This window comes from Narcine bancroftii, chromosome 1 (genome assembly GCF_036971445.1).
Source record: "Narcine bancroftii isolate sNarBan1 chromosome 1, sNarBan1.hap1, whole genome shotgun sequence".
NCBI classification, from domain to species: domain Eukaryota; kingdom Metazoa; phylum Chordata; class Chondrichthyes; order Torpediniformes; family Narcinidae; genus Narcine; species Narcine bancroftii.
Window position 1 is genome coordinate 270,098,614 of NC_091469.1, and position 23,433 is coordinate 270,122,046.

General features: G+C 39.4%; 1 protein-coding gene and 2 long non-coding RNA genes across 6 annotated transcripts in view; 2 read left to right on the forward strand and 1 right to left on the reverse strand.

Annotated features, from left to right (window-relative positions):
• Positions 1 to 18,206, reverse strand: part of prr33 (proline rich 33) — a 33,020-nt gene extending 14,814 nt beyond the window's left edge. The window contains exons 1-3 of one of the 4 annotated variants that reach the window (XM_069898691.1): positions 18,109 to 18,206; positions 16,285 to 16,422; positions 1,344 to 1,460 (exon numbers count right to left, since the gene is read on the reverse strand). In XM_069898691.1, the coding sequence (XP_069754792.1) occupies positions 1,344 to 1,346 (3 nt within the window). In that variant the 5' untranslated portion in view covers positions 1,347 to 1,460; positions 16,285 to 16,422; positions 18,109 to 18,206. Of the gene's footprint in view, positions 1 to 1,343; positions 1,461 to 6,729; positions 6,789 to 16,284; positions 16,504 to 18,108 lie in introns of those variants that run through there. The other 3 variants (XM_069898706.1, XM_069898681.1, XM_069898695.1) reach the window with 3 other exon arrangements.
• On the forward strand, positions 7,929 to 11,206 carry LOC138751447 (uncharacterized). The gene is made up of 4 exons (XR_011349941.1): positions 7,929 to 7,996; positions 8,146 to 8,388; positions 10,102 to 10,171; positions 10,397 to 11,206. It is a non-coding gene; the product is annotated as an uncharacterized lncRNA (long non-coding RNA).
• On the forward strand, positions 16,755 to 23,232 carry LOC138743402 (uncharacterized). The gene is made up of 3 exons (XR_011344858.1): positions 16,755 to 16,769; positions 17,087 to 17,801; positions 23,186 to 23,232. It is a non-coding gene; the product is annotated as an uncharacterized lncRNA (long non-coding RNA).
• Positions 23,233 to 23,433: the final 201 nt, after the last annotated feature.

The window sequence follows — 23,433 nt, forward strand, 5'->3', positions numbered from 1 at the left end:
ATATCTGATGGACTCACTATCCTATTCTTCCTGAACATCAGACAAGATACCTTACCATCAAAATTATTTGTTTAAAATGAATTCTTGGTTAACTGCGCGCATGCACACACAAACGTGGCCCTGTTTTTGGCCTATAACTTTAAACATCACCAAGTATTCTTCACTCCCTTGCTGTGCCTTTTCCCATTTTCTACTCATGGAGGCATTAATTGAGATTTCCATGTCAGTTCTGAACATCCTGTGTGTAAATAGACGAGGACATTTGTCTGGAAAAGGAGTATCTTTCACGCCTCTGTAACCATCAACTGATCTGTATGCTGGATTTTTTTTTTTAAAGGACATGAATCATATTTGACATTTGATACTCTGCAGACTATTTTATCTTACTAGTTGATTTCTTCTGTGCTGATATGAATGCAGTCAAAACACAGGTGGTGGAGAAGCTCAATCAGTATCGCAGTGTCCTTAGGAAGAAAGGGTATTACCAGGTCTGAGCCCTTCCTCAATGCATGGGCATAAAAGAGGTGTCTATGTTAAAGGCTAGAGAAAAAAGGCTATGAATGGGAGGGGGAGGAATACAGACCAATAGACAAAAGGTGTTAATTGGATATGATAAGAGGAAAGAGGAGGGAAAGGTGAGAATTGATTTTGGATCTGTGAAAGGAGATGGAGGGGAAAGGGATGAGAGGAGAGACACCGAACTAGAGCACAGATCTCCTAGTGGCCACCCATTTCAATTCCCTATTCCCTTGCTGACATATCTGTCCATGCACTGCCAGACTGAGACCACTCACAAAATGGAGGAACAACACCTCGTGTTCCATCTGGGCACCCTCCAACCAAATGACATTAACATTGACCTCCAGTGTCCATTAGAACCCCCCCCCACCCTCATTTTTTCCCCTTGTCTCCTTTCCTCTAAGTCTGTCTCTCTCTCTTCCCCTTTCCCCCAGTCTCCGACCTAAACTCAATTCTCATCTTTCCTCTTTCCTGTTGTCTTAACATATTCAATATCAGACCTTCTGTCTGTTCGACTGTGCTGCACCCCCTCCCATTCTTACCCCTTCCACCACCCAGTCTTTCATACAGATGCCTATCTGTTTTTGATCAGGCCCAAAACATTGGTAATGTGTCTTTACCCACTATGAACTCTGCAAGACCAGATGAGATCCTCCAGCATCTCTGTATTTTGATTACAATCACAGCATCTGCACTTTCATGTTTCTCTGCTAATTAATTCACGTCTGCGCTTTTTACCTGAACAAGAATGAATTGCTGTTATGTTGAGAAATACTTACAATTTTTAAACTTTTTCAAAGATAATCATGCATGCTTTCACTTACCATTTGATTCAACTATTTATAAATGTTATGCAAATATCCTCCCATTGTCTTTGGTAGCTTCTGAACACAAAGGAATCCTTGGTCACTTGCTGAGATGAATCTTGCATGAAGTCATGCCTTAAAAGTAAAGATGGAATTAATGACACTTGCACAATTCACAGGCAATCCATTTAATGGATTGCCTCAAAGCTAAAGAATATTTGCAGTATGTTTAATAGAAAATATAGAATAATCTGAGACCGAAGGAGAAAATGCAGGAAAACTGTCACCAAGCAGCATCTGAGGAAATAGAAAGTGAGTAAATCTTTCGTGTCAGAACTGGGAATTGGAAGATGCACACTGCTGGCATTGAGTTTGACTAGAATAAAGTGGATATAATGCAATAGAGCAGCTGATTTGAGATGGAACTTAGAGTACAGTGTTGGGACTTTAAAAATATTTTAACTTTTAATTGAACTATATCTAAACCAGAGTCTCTGATCTTGATATCAGCATGTAAAATACAACAGCAATCTATTCCCATGTGATATCCTATGCCATAATACTGTAAGAAATTCAATTATTTTTGAAAAAGTACAGGTCTTTTTCCATTGTCAGTGACATGAACATTAATCAAGTCATACCCAATCCAGCCATTTAAGTAAAAATTCATCATATTTGAATACCTAAAAGGGCAAGCCCCAAATATGTATGTAGAGTACTTTTAAGATATCAGAGAATAGATACAATTTTTAAGCAGGTCTTTTGAGACCACATCATCACCATTGCAAGATATTAAAGCATAACAAGAGTGTGTCCAAAGGATACAAGATCTAGATTATATTAAATGTCCTACTAATGACTATAAATTAACAAAAGGTAAAACAATGCTGAAAATACCAAGCAAGATGCACATCATATGTGGAGGAAGAAACAGACCTTTCTTCATAATTCTAATCAATGGACGTCAACTCAAAATGTTGATTTTCTCTCGCTGTCTGTTTTTTTTTCAGCAAAACAACCTGTCCTGCACAGTGAGGTGCTGGCTATAAGTAAGCCATCACTGCACCCCCTATAGTGGGTAGGATCACTGCTGCCCAGTTGATCACGAGTCTTTTGTCTGGATTTATGCTATTATCTGCAGATGTCCTATTCTTCAGCTGCTGAAGGCTATTCTAGGGCACTGAAGGTGATGATGGATTTCATCATTAAAGTCTACATTCAGTGGTGGCTCCCAAATTGGAGAATACTTCATATTTTCCAAAATTTGATCATGGACCTTTGTTGCCAATGGATGCAGCAACTGAAGGGGATAATGAGCTGCACAATTTGTTTTGCACGTCAGTAAAATACCCATGATGTCTTTGCCTTGAGCCTCTAGACGTGCACATACTCGAACAGCATCTGCATAGCACAGCTCAATGTCTTAAGTTGGGTTGACCTCATTTCATGATTGGAGGCAACAAAATGTCAAATAGTTTCTCATCAGCTCCCCTCCTGGGAGCCTTGATGAAGATGTGGAGCATTACAAGAAGGATTAACCCAAGTATTTAGGCAGTGGTGCAGCCTTACCTGTCACCTTTTATCATGAAGATTGTCTGTTGTGCACCTATTCATTAAGATAATGGCTTGCACATTATGAGAGAGCAGAAGTAAGATGGAGATGTATTTCAATGGGGAACCAAATTTGATGATGTTGAAAGGCTTGGAAAAAAAACTAACGTGTGGGTATCAAGTGGTGACAACCTGGAAGTAGGGTCCACAGCATCAAACGGTATGACAATCCTAAAACTCTAGATTATGATAATGGTCCCTAAAAGGGCCCATGTCTTTATGAAATTAGTATTTGAATCTTTAATTGCATATCTCTTTTTTTCTAAACTTAAACAAGACATCATATCATTTAACCATTATGTATGGGTAAGCGGAGTACTGTCTTTCCATTTAATCAAAATTACAAGCCTATCGATCAGTGAAGTAAAATTTGGTTTTGAGTTGAAGTCAATAAAATGTCATCATTTTGAAATGATCCAAAGGGCAACGTTCCAATTTAACCTTAAGAATCACTGATAATGTTTGAAAAATATCTTTAAAAGTTTTTCTAAACTTGGGCAAGTCCAAAACATGTGGTTTGGATAAATGGGAATCAAAGACCCCTCAGCAATTTTACATTTGTCACATAGGGGGTTTATATCAGAGTAAAAAGAAGATAATTTAACTTTAGACATATGTACTCTATGGACCACTTTAAATTCCAGTAAGCAATGTCATATTAATCAGATTACAAATGGAGTCCCAAACCTCATCAGAGAATGAAAGATTCAAATCATGTTCCCAGTCTATCTTGACAAGGCCATTCTTAAATCAAGCAAACTGTTATTATAAACAAGATATTGAACCTTTATGAGAAAGTTGTAAATCAAAAAATAAATCAAGAATATTTGCCTCAGGAATTCCACTGTTTTTCCTCTCCCTCCCAACCTTGAAGAAGCTTACAATCCAGAAACATGCTGTGTGTGCTTTTAACTAACTTCCAGGTCTCCTGTTGCTCATCAAGCCAATCAAGAAGGAGGCACCAGGAGTTCCTTCACAGCAGACCTAGTGTTGTGGAAATGTACGTTGGTTGTAAGTTATCAGGTTGACTCTAAATCATTAATGCAAGAGTTCTGTCTTTTAGGTTTCTCAGCACCCTCAGTGTTCATTTACTTGTATCAATGTTCTGTTATTATTGTTGTTTTGGGGCTAGTCCGATAGAGACAATATAGTGGATTAGGTGGAGCTGAGGGAATAGGCCATTTTATGTACAATATTGCATGGTGAGAAAGGATTAAGTAATAAGTTGCATTCAGTCATTCAGTTGATTGGGAAACTATATTAAAAATATATTGACAATTCAGTAACAGTTAAAATTTAAAGAATTAAAAATGACTAACAACAACTAAGTCGCAGAAATCTATAGAGGAGAATGGACCAGCTGCAGTTAACAAGGGTGTTATATTAAAGGAAAAGGCTTATAATGTTGCCCATTATGAAATGAACCTGAGGGCTGGGGAAGTTACCAAAATGTAACCAAGAACAATGGAGTAAGCCATAAGGAAAGAGCAATACAAGCAACGCGGTTAATGGCACTGTACTACGCCAGCCACCAAGGTTCAAATCCTGTTAGGAGTTTGTATGTTCTCCCTGTATGTGCATGGGTTTCCTCCAGGTGATCCGGTTTCCTCCCACCATTTAAAAACATACCAAGGGTGTAGGTCAATTGGGTGGTGCTGGCTCATGGGCCCAAAGGATCAGTTACTGTGCTGTAAGTCTAATTTAATTTAGACTTACATCATGGTAACAGGCCATTTCGGCCCACGATCCGTGCTACCCAATTTGCACCCAATGAACCCACAACCCCAGTTCATTTCGAACGGTGGAAGGAAACCAGAACCCCTCAGGGAAAACCCACGCAGACACGGGGTGAACGTACACACTCCTTACAGACAGTGTGGGATTCAAACCCAGGTCCCAATCGTTGGCGCTGAAAAGGCATTGCTGAACTGTGACACTCTACACTTGTGTAGACATACAAAATCAAAAGATTACTCAAAATTTAAAGGCAGAGACTGAGACAGAAGAAGTTATATTTGGGAGAAAGCAAAGGCAGAGAAATTAAATCAATGTTTTGTCATCTGACTTGCTGAAATCTGGCTCACAAATTCTCATGTGCAAACAATAAACAAATGGTCTAAAGTGAATGAGGAACTGAAAGAAATTAACTTATTACAAAATTAAAAGGAGAAATTGATGGAACTGAAAGGCAATAATTCCCTTGGGCCAAATGTCCTTCATCCCAAGGTTTTGAAAGAATTAAATCTATTTTCTTGAATAGTGCTAAGCCTGCATCAACAAAAAAATCTCATTTCATTTAAACCTAGATCTTTCCCCATGGCTCCTGTAAATCTATTGCACAGCTCCCATCTTTAAGCCATTGATATTCTTGGTCCTCGTGTACTCTTGAAATTTCTAATGTGGTCCAATACCATCTCTCCCAAACAATTCAATTTTATCTGTACACAGTCACTGGTTGCAAGCCTTACCTAAAATTCACAAAACCTACCATGAGAAAAGTTACCCAGCCAATGTTAAGAAAGGTGCACAAGATATTGCAAACAAGGTATGAGTTGTAATTAAAAGTCTGAAATTATGTTAGGAAACCAGTTCCCGTGGTTAATTTGCCAGAAAGGACAGGGCTGACTTTGCTGTATTGGTTAGCTCCTGAAGAAGTCAGTCTCAAAAGGCCAGTGTCAAAGTTAAAAATGTTATTTCTCATCAACAATTTCTTCCATATTCCTGGACAACTTTTCATTGAATAACTTCAGCTTGTAATAAGTGTCTAGACATGCACTTGAATAATTTAGATGTAGGGTGGTCGATCATTTAATTGGCCATTGTAAACTGTCTCTAGTGAGTAGGTGAGTGGTAAAAATTGATGAGAACATGGGGAAGATTAACAAAATGCAATTAATGTAGGATCAGATTGATGGGTAATTAACTTTTTCCCCCAAAATAGACTTTATTAATAAAGTATTTACAAAAAGAGAAACTGTTCAAAGTCTCCGCACCCCAAGAGTTTCATATCCATACATCCCCATCACTGTACGTTGTTACATGACACTCTCTGTTTACATCATTACCACCACTGTGGCACCTTGCTTTTACTCCCCTCTATGTTATTTGAGGGGCTCTCCCTCACTCTTAGCCTCTCAGTGCCCAGTGATAGAATGACTCTAGACCATTGGTTCTCAACCTTTTTCTTTCCACTCACATACCACTTTAAGTAATCCCAATGCCATCGGTGCTCTGTGATTAGTAAGGTGGTATGTGAGTGGGAAGGGAAGGTTGAGTGAGAATCATTGCTTGAGACCCAATTGTTACTGAAATATTGTGCTTAAGAAAAATTGTCATTGGCCCATTTCCTTTGGAGTTATGAAACCGTGCACATAACGAGTCAATTAAGTACAATTAAAACAGTGGTTTTCAAACATTTTCTTTCCACCCTCATACCACCTTAAGCAATCCTTTACTAATTACAGAGCACCGATGGCATAGGGAATACTTAAAGTGGTATGTGAGTGGAAAGAAAAAAGTTGAGAACCAATGGTTCTTCCCCATATCTCTTAACATTGGCCGCACAAAGGGTAATTGATGAATTGCATGGAGTCAGTGGGCCACGGTGTTATAGCACTCTATGATGCTAACTTGAACAACCTCACTATCTTTTGAAACAACTTGTTGCATAACCCCATCCAAAACCTTGTCTAGTTCTTTCTTAAGTATCTTGTGCCCTGACAGTGGATTTCATAGCTCAGTAGTGGTTAGAGCACTGGTCTTGTAAACCAGCAGTCGTGAGTTCATTCCTTACAGGGGCCTCATTTCAGGGAGAGGTGCTGGACAGCGTGATGACCCTCTGTCTTCCTTATGATAGACAAAGTTAAAGAATTTCATGTATGTTACATTCTAAATGTAGTATTAGGTGACAATAATGGAACCTTTATCTTTATGATCTGATAATTCATCATATTTTGCAGTAGAGGTCATTGATTAATAATTAATAACAGAGTCCCTTGTTGATGTTACTGTTTTTTAATTCAAGAGTGCACAATAGATGACTCTGTGTGAATTACAGGAGAAATCTCTACCAAGATACTGAATAAAGAATATATGAGAAAGGGAAAACTTTATTCTAACATTTTTATATTTTTGCTCAAAGTAGTTATGTTCCACAAGTACTTTTTGGATACCCAATATTTTTTTATTATAAAAACTTTGGTACAGTAAGACATTTCAAAGTATGTCGCCAAACGATGGCATTTACACAAACTTGCTATCAACATAATGCTGTTGATCTGATACATTAAGGCACATTCAACTTCCCATATCCTCCAAACTTTCCCATTCCTGATGAAACATAGAAACATAGAAGATAGGAGCAGGAGTAGGTCATTCGACCTTTCGAGCCTGCTCCGCCATTCAACGAGATCATGGCTGATCTTAAAGTTCAGTACCCCATCCCCGCCTTCTCTCCGTAACCTTTAATACCCTTATACTGAAGAAATATATCTAATTCCCTCTTAAATATAGGCCATTGATCTGAAATTTAAAGCATTTCTATCCACAAATACTGCCTGAGCATTTTCAGTATTTCCTCCTGTTGCCATTATTTACTGACAAAAAAAATGAGGAGACTGGTGATGCCCACAAATGATTTAGAAATACAGGTTAGTGGATAGACTCAAATTTATAAATTTACAATTGTGAAACTCAGCAACTACTCTCCTGACCAAAGCATCTCAGCATCTGCTCACAATGGAATTTGTTGACTTCAATGATATCTGTAGCTATAATTGCATGATAGATACAAAATTAGTGGGCTAAAACATACCGACTGTTTACTGACAGTGCAAGAGTCAATCATTCAAAAAAGTCTTCTACATTCCTGACTTCTGTCTTTTCCCATTGGTGAAAGGGGATTAACCAGTTAGAGGTTAATCATCTAGAGGCTAAATACCAGTATGTCTGATCTATTAATCCACTACTGTATCCAGCATAGAGGCAAGGGTTGGGATTCAAACATGTCTCATTATCTTTACAGCAGCTACATGAATGCAGTTACTGACCTGGATGAAGAGGTAAGTGCACATAAATCAATTGTTTCTTTTTGTTTATTTACTAAACATTATTTTTTCATTAACTTGAAGCACTGAAAAAAAGATTACTGTTTAATTGTTTAAAAATTTTCAAACCATTTTTAAATGTCTCCAATCATCTTTGATAACAGCGAATTATAAAAGCATCAGCGGACCAATTTAGGGCAACATGTCAGGATCCGTCACCTGAGGCCAAATCATCGCTTGCTGGGATGGCTGAGACAGTAACGTTTGCAGCTTATGTTGACCAGAAGGGCAGCATAAGGTTAACGCAGCCATGGGAGTGAGGCATGAAGCATGGACTATATTAAGTATGATCCAGTCCATCAGACATTGAATCTTGTTCATTCAATGTACATACCCCAAGTAACATTGTAAGTGTAAATTGCTCTGACATTTAATATAAGAATAGAATTTATTTTTTTCAGGTTTTTATTGTTAGAAATTTTTAAAAAAGGAAATCTTCTTTCTGATTTCATTTTCCCTCTACCATTCCCATCTTTTCTTTCCCGCACTTTATTCTCTACCTGATAATCTACTGAAGTCCTTCAATCTAATGTGCACTTTCTTCCCGCTCTTTGCTTCACTGCGATTAATTTTGATTAAGGAAATATACAATTACTTGTCCTGTTCACGCTGGTCTCAGTTGTACAGTTTCCTCACCTCAACATCACCAAACTCTGTTTTCAGGAACAATAAATAATGCTAATAAATAATGAAAATCTAAAATGTGCAAGACACTGTCAAATGCCATACGACCAGGTATTTGAGCTCATTAATGCTGTTTCTCACTTCCTAGGTGCTGTTTGATGTGCTAAGGGTTTGAAACATTCTATTTTATTCTATGCATTCCTCCTGAAATGAAATGCAGCATTCCCAAATTATCGTTTTAGTGAATAAAGGAAAATAAAGAACAGTTTTGTTTAGCCCTTGTTGAAATAAATTCCTTGCTTGCCCCGTTGAAATCTCCCTGATCTAATTATAGAAGAAGCCATGTTCTGCTGCCATCTGACACTATCACCTGTTGTCAAGTTTCATGGTACAGAGTTCAAGACTGTCACAAATGCTTTTTATTTCTTTTTTCTAATTGACAAAATAATCAGTACCACCAAATGCACAATGGTTTTAGAACAATCACTAAACTTTCCACAAGGATCATATTGATCAAATGTCTTCAAAATGCAATTTTAATTTGAACAGATCTCATTTAGATTAAATGTGGGACATTCTCACATTCCTTAAAGTAGGCCAGGTTTTAACGTAGTACTGATTTGTCTTTCCCATTACAATTTCTGAACAGTATATGATGCCATTAAGTCCAATGAATTACATTAAAATGCTGTAACTAATTCATTATTATGTCTCCAAATATTAAACTATGGCCTTCAGCTTCGATAGGTTAACATTTCATTATTTCAGTTCAGAGATGGAAAGAAACCATTCAATCTGTCAGCTGTCACTTCCCTCAAAAATCTTTTTTTTTTAAAAATAGCATAAAATAGGTAAAAGCCCTCAGTCATTATTCTACTATTAGTTGTATGCAACACATTCAAGGCACAGACAAAAAGAAAATCTGCAAAGTACACCTTGTTCTTGCAAAAGGATGTCTCTCCAAACTCAGAAATATTTTTCTAACATTACATGCAACATCTCAACCAATTTTACCTTGACATGATAATTCTTTGATTTCAAATATTTTAAACAAGTACCTCTATCCCCCACACATTCAAAATGCTCAGTAGCATTTATCATTAGATATATTTGCTTCATGTAAAAGTATTAATTAATACAATATTAATAGCTTTAGCTGGAGCTTTATTCTACTTCAAGTCCCTGTAAATTAATACAATGTTATTCAACCAAAATTGCCATTCCCATTTGGTGATTGATCTTGGAGCTTGTGTGTAAATTTGAGTTCAAGTGTGACAGCTCCCTAGAAATTTATCAAATACTCTTCAAATCTGGTCAATGCACAAAATGATTATTGCGTTCAACAACACATTTGCAGCAAATGATGCTGCAAAATGACAGGAGAAAATTGTTCCTTAAACTCTAGCTTAATTTTAATCTGACATCTCTGAACTTAGGCCACAGAGTATGGAGAGGTCAACGAGGTTGGAAAACCAATGATGGAAGTTTGCTGTATTTTCATTCAGGGTGAGTAAAGTTGTCATTGATGGTCTTGGAAACCTGCAGCATTATCATTATACTTTGTGCCTTCCAAAATCTTTTGACACCACAAGGCATAAAGTCTTTTACCTTAATTCAATTTTATATTTAACAATAGCAGCAGTATTTTTATTAAAAATATTAGACATCATATTCGGTCATTACTTATCTTGACAAAAAGATTGTCTCTAATTGTATTTCTGTTTTTAACAGCATCAGGTATGAAGTATGTCTAGCTTACAGAACAATTCACAGATTAGCAGCTCCTAAAGTGAGGATGAACATGGGAATCATACTTCTGCAGACCTTTGAGTGGTCATTGAGAGAATATCAAACATAGTACCACATGTATTTCTCCCGACTGAGAAGATGGCGGTGCTGCCGGAGCTGGTGTAACAGCAGCGCTCCCGTGGGGTTCAAACCACCCAGTCTGACTGCTGTCAGCTCAGTACAGGCTTCAAACAGCCCTGTCAATGGAGCCAATAGTGACTTTCTTTAAAAAATACTGCAACTGCGGGGTCGGTGCCTAAGAGTGGCTGCAGACTCCTGGGAAGCAGAGAACTGACGCAGGGCACCAGAAAACAAGGAAACCCACTATTTGAGAAGGTGAAGCAGAGGAGATGACTCACATTATGATGACCACAGTGGTGGATCAGTGAGGTGTTCTGAGGCCACACAGGTAGCAAGGAACTGATGCAGGCTGGGGGCTGCTGGTGACTGTGGCTGAGGGATTCACACCGGGCTGTAGATTGCTGGACACTGGATCAGATATCAGAACTGGGATGTGAGAGGGTGCTGAAGGGTTTTCAGATCATCCTGGAGGTTTGGATCTGGAGCTCAGGCTGCTGCCAGTTTGAACTGTGTGGTTGTAGGGGCTGCGGAAGCACTAGAGGTAAATCCATGGGCACACGGTGACTTTTTTGCTTCTCTTTCTCTAAATGTAAGAGGCACTTCAATGGCAAATCTGTCTGCCTCATGGCAGATGAAAACAAATTTCTTGTAATATTGCTCTGTCTTTATTATATGACAATAAACTGAATCTTGCATTTCTTGAAGGCGTAGAAAAAGTAGGGGTAAAATTTTGAGTATAATGATGCAAAATAGTAGCTGTAACCTTTTATATTTGAGCAAAAGTCATGGTTGCAGACTCAAAGTAGCTGGTTATCATTTATTTAAAACCATATCATATTTCCAAATTTTTAACATCAAACAGATTAGTGGTAAATATGGTTATGCAGCCAAGCAAGGTAGCTATTTTGCGAAGTAATCTCCTACAACAAGCAATGAAATGATGACTAGTAAAATAAAGATCATAAATATAAAAAAAGTCGCCATTTAGATACTATAACCATGTTGTCAATTTTTAATGAGCTTTTCCATTATGTTCTTTCATTATTGCAGAGCATGATGTTTCATTTTCAAGATTCAATTAAGTTGTTTTTGAATCTGGTTCCACCATCATTTCAAGCTGCACCTTTAATTTTGAAACAATGCCACAGTATTTAAGTTACAGAATTACCATCTCAGAGATCTAAGACTATTGATCCCAACACGCAAGTTCGAATCACACAGCAATAGGACAATTTAAATTCAAGTAATGAAATGATGATGGAATTGTAAAAGAATTCTGGCATCATGCCATAAAGACAAATTGTTTCCCTTCTGTCTTGTGAAAAGGAAATCTCCTGTCGTGGTCCAATCTGATCTGAAGGTGACTCGAGAGCTACCGGTATGGTTAATTCCTCATGACCCTTTGATATTGCCAAGCATTCTGTTCAGTGGTCAGTTAGGAAAGGGCATTGAATCCCATGAAAATTTTTAATTTTAGAAGCATCTTTACCAAATGTTGGATTCCTGAAGTAAAATCATGGGATATTTCATGTGTGCACATTTATAAAAATATGATGAAACAACTGTGCCTAAAATATCATAAACATTCACAGATGAAAACCATCCCATGGCATATCTACGGAATATTCTGATTCCATTTTTGAGATAATTGGTCCAAGGAGGAATGCTGTTCAGGTATCCTACAACATTTACATGGGGACCAGCATAAGGAAGGCAGACAATTTAATGCCTCATCTAATAGATGGCTAACCTGACTTTTCAACAGGCCCCCAAAACAGCATTGAAGTGCCAGTTTGCACTATGGACTCCCATCCCAGAAAAGGACTAAAACCTTCAAACTTTCACTTAGCTGAGGTAAAACGCGAGAAGCACCTTTTTTTTTGAAGAATACCAGTTCATTGCAAGCAAAACACTGCTTTATTGGGTTGCTCAGACACTATTTCTAGCAGGTAATTAAAAAGAATGAAGTCAATGAGTATCTCACCTTAATTCTCTTAGCTGTAAATTGAGCATTATCATAGAAAATGGCCTTCTGGGTAAAATACATTGCATTTCATTATAAAAGAAAATCATACAACTTATTAATTTCAAATAAACGTTGCAAGTCAGAGAGCATCCATGGAAAGAGAAACAGTTAACATTTCAGATCCAGGGCCTTGCGTCAGAACTGAAGTGACAAAGGAAGCCAGATGTGGAACACCAACAACTTGCCTGTCCACAGTTGCTGCCTGACCTGGTGAAGCATTTTATCTTTTATTTGCATTTCATTACACTAAGTTTGGAATAAAACTGTAGTAAAATACTGGAATTTGGTCCTGTTACTAGACAGAGCAAGGCACATAAAAACAATGATTTAATTGAGATTTAATAGTTTCAGGATTTGTGTGAGAATCGCCCCTTAGTAGTACATGGTAGATCCTGTGTCTAAGAAGCAATAAACAGGCTGTGTCAGCCTTCTACAAATTTCCCTGTAAGCATTGTGATGTATTTTCTGAGAAAAAAAAAACTGCACTATCCAAGCAACAGAAATCTAGGAAACAGAAGGTATTGGTGAACCATGGTCTCTAAACTTTTCATGGCTTAGTGGAAGAGTCACAGTGGAGAGGGGATCTCCATAAACAGAAGGTTAGGATGACTTTCAATCAAATGGTTAATAGGAACAGATTTGTAGGAAGGTCAGTGGTTGGAGTGCAGCCTCAAAGAGCATAAAGCAGAGATGCAATTGCCTTATTGGAAAGCTCAAGGACAGGGAATGAGTCTTGAAATACCTTTGAAATAGGAAGATCTTCAGATAGGTTGATCTGGGTACCAGTCAGGTTAAGCTAGGAAAGTCTAAATTCAGTCTTCTGTATGTGTTGACTTAACAAATTGCTTGTTTAGCACATCAATACTCAGTCTAGGGCTTCCAGTCTGGCTGTCAAAAACCAACCACTGTTGAATGGGTTAGGGCTTAATGCTGAGCCTGCAATCACTGATAATGGTCCCATCCATTGAATGACTATTTTACTGAGGTTTTAAGATGATTGAAATCATCACAGATGGTATTGAAACATACTTGGAGATTGCTGACATTTTCCCACTTTTTGGAACCCAAAGGTAAGTGTGTAGGAAGTCTTCCTGTGAATCTTTCACTGACATTACAAAACCCAATAGACAGAAGGGTGAAGGAAATTTGATAATTAATCAGGTCATTGGGTTGAAGCCCTACTCTAGATACATGAACCCGAATCTCAGGTGACACCAATGGAGGCTCCATGATACAAATGTTCCTAAGCCTGATGCCAGAGGAAAGATAGCCATTTATTGTTATGGAGAACATTTTTAAACTTTTTAAAATGCATTCTACACAATGTAGAAGAAAATGTATAAAGTCACATCTACATTTGACCGAGTAATATTTACAAGCTTACATGGTAGAAAAGGTACATGGATCATTTAGCCTCCTCCAATTCCTATTATTTCCATTTCAATTTGAAGGGGAACCCGTTGGTGGTGTCATTCTCAACTGCTGCTTTGTCCAAGGTTGGCAAATTATTAAGTTTGAAGCGTGCTGTTAAAGCTGCCTTGCTGAGGTGTTGTAATACAATTTTTAAATTGTACACACAGAATATTTTTAAGGAAGAAGGAGATAGATTTTTGATAAGCAAGCGAATGAAGGGGAACCCAAAATGCAGAGTTGAGAGTTAGATACAATCTTATTAAATGATGGAGCAGGTAAGAAGTCAAATGGCCAACACCTGCTCTAGATTTGCATTTTCATGTAAATGTCTGGTGCACCCGATGAAGAGAGTGAATGTTTAGGATGATAAATGTTGGCTGTTTTATCTTGGATGGTGTTGAGCTGCACTCCTGTCCATTGAAAATGAAGATAACCAAGGATTTTAATTTTCCTGTTAATTGATATCCACCAGAATTCATAACTGTCTGTTACAAATAATTGAACTTTGAACTGACCCATTTATCATGGAATTACTTTGCCCTCACTTTCATTTACTCCTCTACTTTTAAGATATCCTCCTCTTTTTGTATTGGAACCTTATTTTAAGTAAATCTAGTTTTGCATCTGGCATCCTCTGTTTCAGTCCTCATCGAATCTGTGTGCCCTGCAGAAAAATGCTAGCATGTTACTGATTTAGCCATTTAGAAATTCCAAGCCATGTTTGGAATTGATAGCACCCATTACTAAGAGCACAGTAATGCTTTTTGGAAATTTAAATGGGATTAATACACGCAAGTACAATTTTTATGATAGGTCACACTGGATACCATTTTAGTGAGGGTATTCAAGCACTTGGGGCCAATATTGCTAGATCTAAGCAAAATAGGCAGATGGTGATGTGAATCAGTTGGTAGGATGATCCAATGCATACAGTTTAGTTGCTAGGTGTTTATTATTCTGCCTTAGTGGTTTTCAAATAACTTATTTCCACTCGCATACCCACAGAGCACCTATGGCATAGGGATTAAAGTGGTATGTGAGTGGAAAGGAAATCTTTGAAAACTACTGCTCCACCTCTACACATCATTTGATTTCCTAATTGTTTCAATTGACAAAGATCAACAGAAAGCAGTTTTCCAAGTGCTGAAAGATTTGTTTGGATTTCATGGCTTTGTTAAAAACCAATTGGTTCATAGACACTTTGAAGAATACGTGATTGGGAGAATGAGCAAAGGGCACATATAGCAGGAGAAGAAGAAAATGAATAGGTCTTCGCAGGAGACCACATTGGTCCAGAGTATTCATGAAGCATCTCCCCTCTCTGAAACACTGTTTAAAGGTGTTCTCATTGAATTGCAGCCACAATACACCTCCCTTTTAGTTTGGAGGGTGAAGGATGGAGTTAAATCTGGGTGCCTTTCAGCTGTCTATGGGAATAAGCTGTAAGTATGGCCAACATTTCACAGTTACGTGGCTGAGCTCTACAACCACTCAACTGCACAGTTACAATTTTATAAACAGTCCATTTGATATCTAGATGAATCTTTGGATTGTTCATTCAGACATACCCATGTAACATGTTAGTTATTATCATTTGGTCAAACTTCTAGCTCTGCAATCTTACTGGGACTAATCTTTATTTAAAATGTATATTTCATTGCCACATACAGACTGTTAATAGAAAATAAGCTTGTGAATTTTCACTTTTGATGGTTAAAGAGTCCATGAATGTTATTAAGTCTGACTGGATCTCAAATTCCATGTGGAATTGTAATACATTTCATTCCAAGCAAATCGAAGTTTATAACATGCAATTATGCATATGTTTAAAGTTATAGTAGATAAGATGTGAGAGGAATTTGAGAGACATGAGAGAATATTACCTTTAAACATCCTGTTGATTTATTGTGCAATCAAAATCACATCACATTGTGAGAACATTTTGAAATTAACATTTACTTCTTGTTAAAATACTGGTTCTCAATTTTTCATTTGTTAAAAATGTCATAAGTCAATCATTAAGGTAATAAACGATACAAAACCTTAAATATTTATTTTATTAGCACGATGCTTTCATATCAAATTAAATTTCCAATATACAGCAAGATTTGTGATGGCCATTTGTAAATTACTTATTTAAATCGTATTAACAGACCTGTTGTACCTTAACTTTATATACACCTCATTAATTTTCTTTAATGGATTACATAACACCGTCACGCCAAAGCTCCATTATCTTTCTCCGCTCCCGGTTTATTTTTTTTCTCTCTCTCTCTGTTTGGCTAATAAGCCTAAAGTAAACGGTATTTACCTGCAGCTTTTCAGAGACCCTTTTAAGGTGCTTGCTGCAGTTTGCAGATCCCGGTTAGTTCGCTCAGTGAGATTTGCAGCTTTGCAGAGCTCATCTTCTACAAGCTTGTACCCTCCCGCAGCAGGAAGGGATGTTAACCTATAGTTATTAAAAAAATCTCCCTGTGATGTTTCTTACTAATGCTACTATACAGGGCTATACAGCTCTATACTGGGCTGGAATGCAATAGCTGCTTCAGGGCTGTGTGGCCCCTATTAGTTTTGTAACATTACCTAGAGACAGAGTTTCTTTTAACTCCGGTCGGGAGAACGTCGGCTCCTATTGGTTTGGGATCTGAAGGGAAGGCCGTCGCGGCTCCTCGAGTGTGCGGGGCGGGGTGAAAAGTATCCATTGTGCGTTCGGACGCGGGGTGGGAAGGGGTGCAGGCGTGTAGGAGGTTCCATGGTTGATGAGCGAAGAAAGTCCCCGAGGTGGGGGAAGAGATGGTGTGTGGCTGGGTCAGGGAGAGGATCAATTTGTATGCGTGTTCGATCGTTTTACAGCCCAGCCCAATTATTTAACCACGCCGCTTAATCACATCCGTGCGAAATTGTTCAGGAGTTGAACGAATTCACTGTTAGTTACTTCCACCCTGTACTGAAATTGAATGCTCTCTCGTTGGTTGGGAGGGGGGGGGGGGTGACTATTTTGTGAATAAATTCCGATAAAGGGAGGCCCATTCTGCAATGTATTTTCACAATCTGTTTTGTAACAGCCGGCGTCTCCCTTCCTAACACTGTCCCATTTCACATTTCCCAACTAGAGATCCAACTATTGACGGTTCGTTGGCAGAGTCTTTGAAAAATGACAATTTGGGCAATCTAGCCATCTGGGTCCCATGTGTGCACAACCCAGGACTTGACAGTCATTCAATACTTAGTTAAACCAAAAGTGGCGCTGAGGTGAAGAGTCAAAATTCGGGTTGTCTGGGAAAAGTCATTTCTTGAGTGAGTATTTGAGTTACCAGGCACAATTTGCTAACTCCCGCAGGAAAAGCTGACACACCCGCATGTGATTAAGGGAAAACATTACACGTGCTTAAGGGAAAACTTCTAATTGACAACAAAAGGACAAAACCCTCCGAGAAAACACAGCAGACCAGTCAGCCTCTGAAGATAAACCTTTGACCTCGAAGAATTGGGAGTAGCGGGATAATATTGTGGCCATCCTTCACATTTCCTCAGTTTGGCTCCAGCAGGACTCAGAGCTCTCTGAAGTCCCACAAACAATACACACCTCTCAACTTGTTCCTGTCCTCCGCACTCCCGGAACCGTTCTTTCAGCTGCTAAATTAGGAGAACTTCCACCCCCCCCCCCCCCCCCACCTCTCCTTCCCAATGTTCTTTGGGAGGATGGGACCAATCCGAGTTCCCTGAAGATCGTGTTTCACTATAAGACCAGGGCATATTCAGTCCGTGGAGTGCAGCAGACCCGACCTCTTGGCAAAGCCACCGGGGATCTCCCTTCTATCCTTCGCGGTAAGATTCATAACGGCCCATTTCTCCGCAGAAATTTTCTTAAGATCACGGGTATTAACAAATCATATGGGTATTATGTGTACATTTGTTTTGGGTGAGTAATAGCAGGTGACCAGTGATGGATGGACAGATCCTTGGGATGAGCCACTGTTCGCTTTGTTGGGTTGTAATTCCTGTATAGTGTAACTGGGGGAGTTGGAGACTTGCTGGAGAGCAGCTAGTCCTGATATTAAATGATGGGGTTTCTTGCTTGAATATTTTGGATTAAATTCGGCTTGATAGCTTTGAGAACCAATATAGCACCTACTAGCCTGAATATGCCTGAGATTGCCTGATCCCAAAGGCTAAGCAGGCACAGATCAGTCCGCCTAGGAACACCAGGTGCTGTAGGTATGTGAGGGCAGCTGCGGCTCTCTGTCTGCCTTACTGTAGACAGAAGTTAAAGAATTTCGTGTATGTTACATTCTAAATGTAGTATTACGTGACAATAATGGAACCTTTACCTTCAGAGAGGACAGGACCCACTTCATGTAGAATGTGATGGGGGCTCATCTATTTATAGAGGAGGTTTTCAAACTGTCCCCTTGCACTCACTCACAAGCAATCTCTGAAACATAGGTGCTTAAGGTGGTACGTGAGTGAAAAGAAAAAGTTTGAAAACGACTGTTTTAATCGTACCTAATTGACTCATGTCCACACTGTTTCATAACTCCAAAGGAAATGGGCCAATTACAATTTTTCTCAAGCAAAATATGTCAGTAACAATTGGGTCTAGAGCAGTGATTCTCAACCTTCCCTTCCCATTCGCATACCACCTTAAGCGGCGTGAAGAATAATACCAGTGGGAGACCGTCTTGTGCCCAGGGGAGGTGGAAACAGATTGGGCTGCCCCCGTTTGCCCAGGAACTTGGGGAGAGGGAAAGAAGCGGTAGATCGTTCGGTGGGGGTGGACCCAGTCGCAGAGTTCAAAGAAATCCCGATGTGGAAAAATAATAGGATTGGACCGGAGAAAACTGCGGGGAGGTGGAGAGAAAGGAAAGATGGGAATCAACTCGGAAAAGAGGGAGCGCTGGGGATGAGAGAACGGGACAGCGGACGGGAGAGGGAACGGGGAGCTTGTGGGCGCAATCGTTGTTTTGCAGCGGACGAGTGATCAACCCAGCGAATGTCTCAAGCAACATTAACACGACCATGTTATGTTAGATCCCGAGGATGACAAGGAATTATTTAATTTCTTGCTCTGTATTACAGAGAATCGTATTAATTTATTTCGTGCGTGGCTTTTGCTAAATAAATATAAATACATTTGACGATCACCGTTCAGATGTGAACGAGAACTGCAAAAGATTGAAAGCCGACATGTATGTGAAAATAGCCTGCAGTCAGAGTTGAAGAATATCGGCAAATTGTTGTTTAATAATTTGCCACAGGGTCAGAATCTCTTTTTAAATGGGAACAACTCGTGTGATTGGCCTCTGGCGTTCACGGAGCGTTTGCTGCTGAACGGGCCATCAGCCCCCCCCAACCCCCCCCCCCCCCCCCCCCAGCGCCTTGTCCCACCCACACACGGATGGTCTTAAAGAGCCATCACCTAATTAGGAGGTCGAGCGGCTCAACGACAAATATCCGAGCGATCGCCAGAAGCTGAAGACGTGGAAATTGGATCTTGCCAAAGCAGGGTTCAGCATTCCCAGCTGTTGGCGTCACAGCCCAAGTCTTCTTGCTGAACTTCAAGGTGCTTATAAATGGAAATGTGCTCAGCCGCTCTGCTCTTTGCGGCGGGTGGACCCAAGGTCTGCGCAGGGTGGTCCTCATGCGGAGCCTTCTGTTTGTCTCCGGCTCAATAAATGCTGAAGGATGCCCACCTCCTGTGCTTTGGGGCTTTTCTCAATGCATCATGCCTATTCACCTGGCTAGAGTTGAATTCTTCTCCTTTACGTCCATTTAGAATGTAAAACATAGCATGAATCTCATGCCTTTTTTTTTGCACTCGGAATTTGACAGCTAACTGATTTCTGCCTGGAGTGAGGTTCTTCCAGATTTGCTGACAGTCATGGAAAATAGTTGAAATGATTCAAACAGCTAGTATTTGTGAGCTGCCATAACTGTAATTGACTGCAATTATCCTGTTTCATTGCCCAAAGTTAATGTTCATTTACTCTGATTCTAGGCCCTTATTGTTTTCTTTCTAATGAAACAAGTATATAGGTTGCTTTTCTCTGGCATAAATATCCATCCTATTGCCATATATAATTGGTTTGAATGTGTAGGACACTTTCAGTGGTGCAGACAATTGTGGAGGCCCCTGCTATGGCCCGAGTGGTGCAGTAAAGAGGATCGGCTCCAAGCTTTACTGGTAGGCCTTAGCAGTCAGCAATTCAAGAGCTATAAAACCTGTAGGCACAGGAAAGACTGCAGATGCTGGAATTTGGAGCAAAATAAAAACAATTCAGTGGGTCCAACAGCATCAGTAAGAGAAAAATAATGGTTGAGGTGTTGGGTCTGAACTCTTCACCATTTGACAAGAGGCAGCCTTGATGAAGAGTTCAGAACCAAAACGTTGGCTATTCTATTTCTCACAATGAGTGATCTGTCAAAAAGGACCTTTTGGTTGTTGGGCAGCAAACACAAATACAGCTGCACAGACTTTTTAGATACTTTGCAAAGCACGAGAACTCATTTACAGCAAGAAGCACTGCCATGACCAGGTAGTCTCGCTATCAAGAGAGTCTTCTCATGGCTTACAAATCATATCTATTATACCTTCAGGTGCCTAGGTCTCTCAAACATTTGATCAGACTGCTCCATATAAGTACATAATCTTAGAATTCTCTTGGGATTCATTAGTCCAGGTCATGTACCTTAACCAATAGTCTTTTACTACCTTACCAAAGAAGTTGGTAAAATAGTAATTTGGTAAGCTAGCTTCCATCTTCCAGACAGCATTGTTAAAAGTTAAATTATCAGACCCATTGAATTCCTCCATCATGTTAAATTTGTTGATGATTTTTATCATTTTTCTTCAGTATGACAGAGAAAAATATTTTAAAATGACTGAAATGGGTGCATAATTTAAAATTATATCAAAAAGAAGCTGATAATGTGACAATGTGTTTATCCCTTGCCCCAGGTGCTCCAGCTTCCTCCCACGTCCCAGGGATGTGCTGGGTAGTTGGTTCACTGACTCCTTATGAGGTGGGTAGTTGGAAAATCAAGGGTGTTAATGGGTGTGGGTGAGTGTATTCAGGGAAATAAGTGAGGGAACATAATTGATGAAATTGATCGGAGAGCTGGCATAGGCTCGACAGACCAAACAGCCATACAAATATGAAATGAATTACAGTCATGCATCTGTGAAATAGGACATTATGCAATATGGATGTTGTGTGAAAACCATATTACAGTATATACTTAGCAAATCTATATGGAATACTCTAGTGTACCTGTATTGACTAAATAGCCAAGATACTGTGTACATACAGTACTGTATTTCAGCTAATGTATCTGGCAAGGTAATATGAGTTGAGTATGTTAATACTGTACAATAGTGTATACATAATACAATAATACATTGTAAATATACACTAATGTATTTGTAATTTGCACTTACCACAACTGGAGCTTGCAGTGTTGGGTGAGTCTGTAGGCTGAGATATACGTGTTGCATGTGGGAAGCTGTTGCATTCGCTACGTATGGTTATGTCCACGTGTCCCTTTTTCCAATCGGGATTTCTGAACTCTATTATAACATTATGAGACCACAGATGTATATGCGGTCAGACATTGTCTGAATGGACGTCATGTGGCGCATGGCTGTACTGTAAAATAAATCATAGAAAGATTTCCCTTTTGGCCCCCTCATCTGAAAGCTGACAATCTCCAATGAAATCAGAGTGTTCTCAGGTCCTGAGCTGGGTCTGGATCCTCTGCAGAAGCCAAAGGCAATTTTGCCCATTGTAAATCATCTGAACCATCGCAGCATGTTGCTGTAAGCATAGAATTTAAAGACCCTCGAAGGGTCAGCCAGGAATGTTTGCTTATAGCAAACAATACTCGATTCCTTTGAAGCAGAATCGCAGAGTAAGGGAATTCAAGATTTTGGGTGCAACTTTGGATACATCTTCTCACAATCAAAGTCATTCAACAGCCATTGGTAGAAGATTCTAGCCCAGTCTGCAGAAACTCCATGGGGATGCAGCAGTGAGGAAACTTACTGATTTGGCCTTTGAAATCTACCAGCAAATCACTACTTCCAGGTTTAGCAGTGCCATTGCATACATCCCTCAACCCTGACATTTCTGTTTGGAATCACTGGCAATACCCAACAAGATCAAACCTAATTTATTTTATTTGAGGGAAAATATGTAATTTCAGATTTTAATATTCTGATGTTCAATATTCGCGATTACTCCTTAAAATGTTCTCTTTGGCTTGGCTTCGCGGACGAAGATTTATGGAGGGGGTAAAAAGTCCACGTCAGCTGCAGGCTCGTTTGTGGCTGACAAGTCCGATGCGGGACAGGCAGACACGATTGCAGCGGTTGCAGGGGAAAATTGGTGGGTTGGGGTTGGGTGTTTGGTTTTTCCTCCTTTGCCTTTTGTCAGTGAGGTGGGCTCTGCGGTCTTCTTCAAAGGAGGTTGCTGCCCGCCAAACTGTGAGGCGCCAAGATGCACGGTTTGAGGCGATATCAGCCCACTGGCGGTGGTCAATGTTAATATATAGTTAAAAGTGGCCTTTTCCATTCCAATTTAATGTAACTGGCTGTTTGGTTGGAGAGCAGATATTCTTATGAATTCACCCCTGAAAGTATCAAAAAGGGGAACTCTCACTCCATGAGAGCTTGACATCTGTGACCTACTTTCTTCAAGGTCACTAATAGGGTGACAGGGAATCATTGTACCACTGACTACAGAATCCAGCCAGTTTTTCTTCTAGCAGATGGCTCAGATGAAGACTTTCATAACATTCTCCCTGGATTCATCTGGATATAATTGATGCCAACAGCCACTTTTGTGTTTTTAAAATGTTTGCAATGCTTGGAGTCCTCAAAATGTGGCAGACATTTGTTTAGCATTTTTTCTGGACTGGGCAAATCAACAGTCAATACAACATGTAAATCCCAGAAGCATGAGATGGGCTTTGAAGGGACAGTATGGTTCATCTCCATTACCACATGGACAGGTGCTGATGCTGCTACGCAGACTGCTGGATGGCAACAGTGCTCCCTACCCTATAATTTTGGTGACTATAAACGGCATTAGTTTTGGGTGCTATTTCTGTCATGGTTTTCATTACTTGAGGCATACTTTAAATTGCAAGAGCAAAAGCAATGCTCCTTATATATGTGGCTGTTCTAAGAGACGGTTTCTCTTTCTTGATTGCAGATCTAGGGGGCTCAGCTCAAAATGTCTGACACTGAAGAAGTGTAAGTATTTATTTAAAGTTAGTCATATTTTAGTTTGAGCCAGGACTTTGGAACTCCCAGTTGAAGGGGAAGAGTTCTATTTTACTTTTACCAACTGCTAAATTCTGATTCATTATTATCTTCCTTTAAAAATGGTCTTTGTAATTCTTCAATTATTTTAAATTGTGGTGGGTTTTTTTTAAACTTTAACTAACTTTTTTTTCCTCT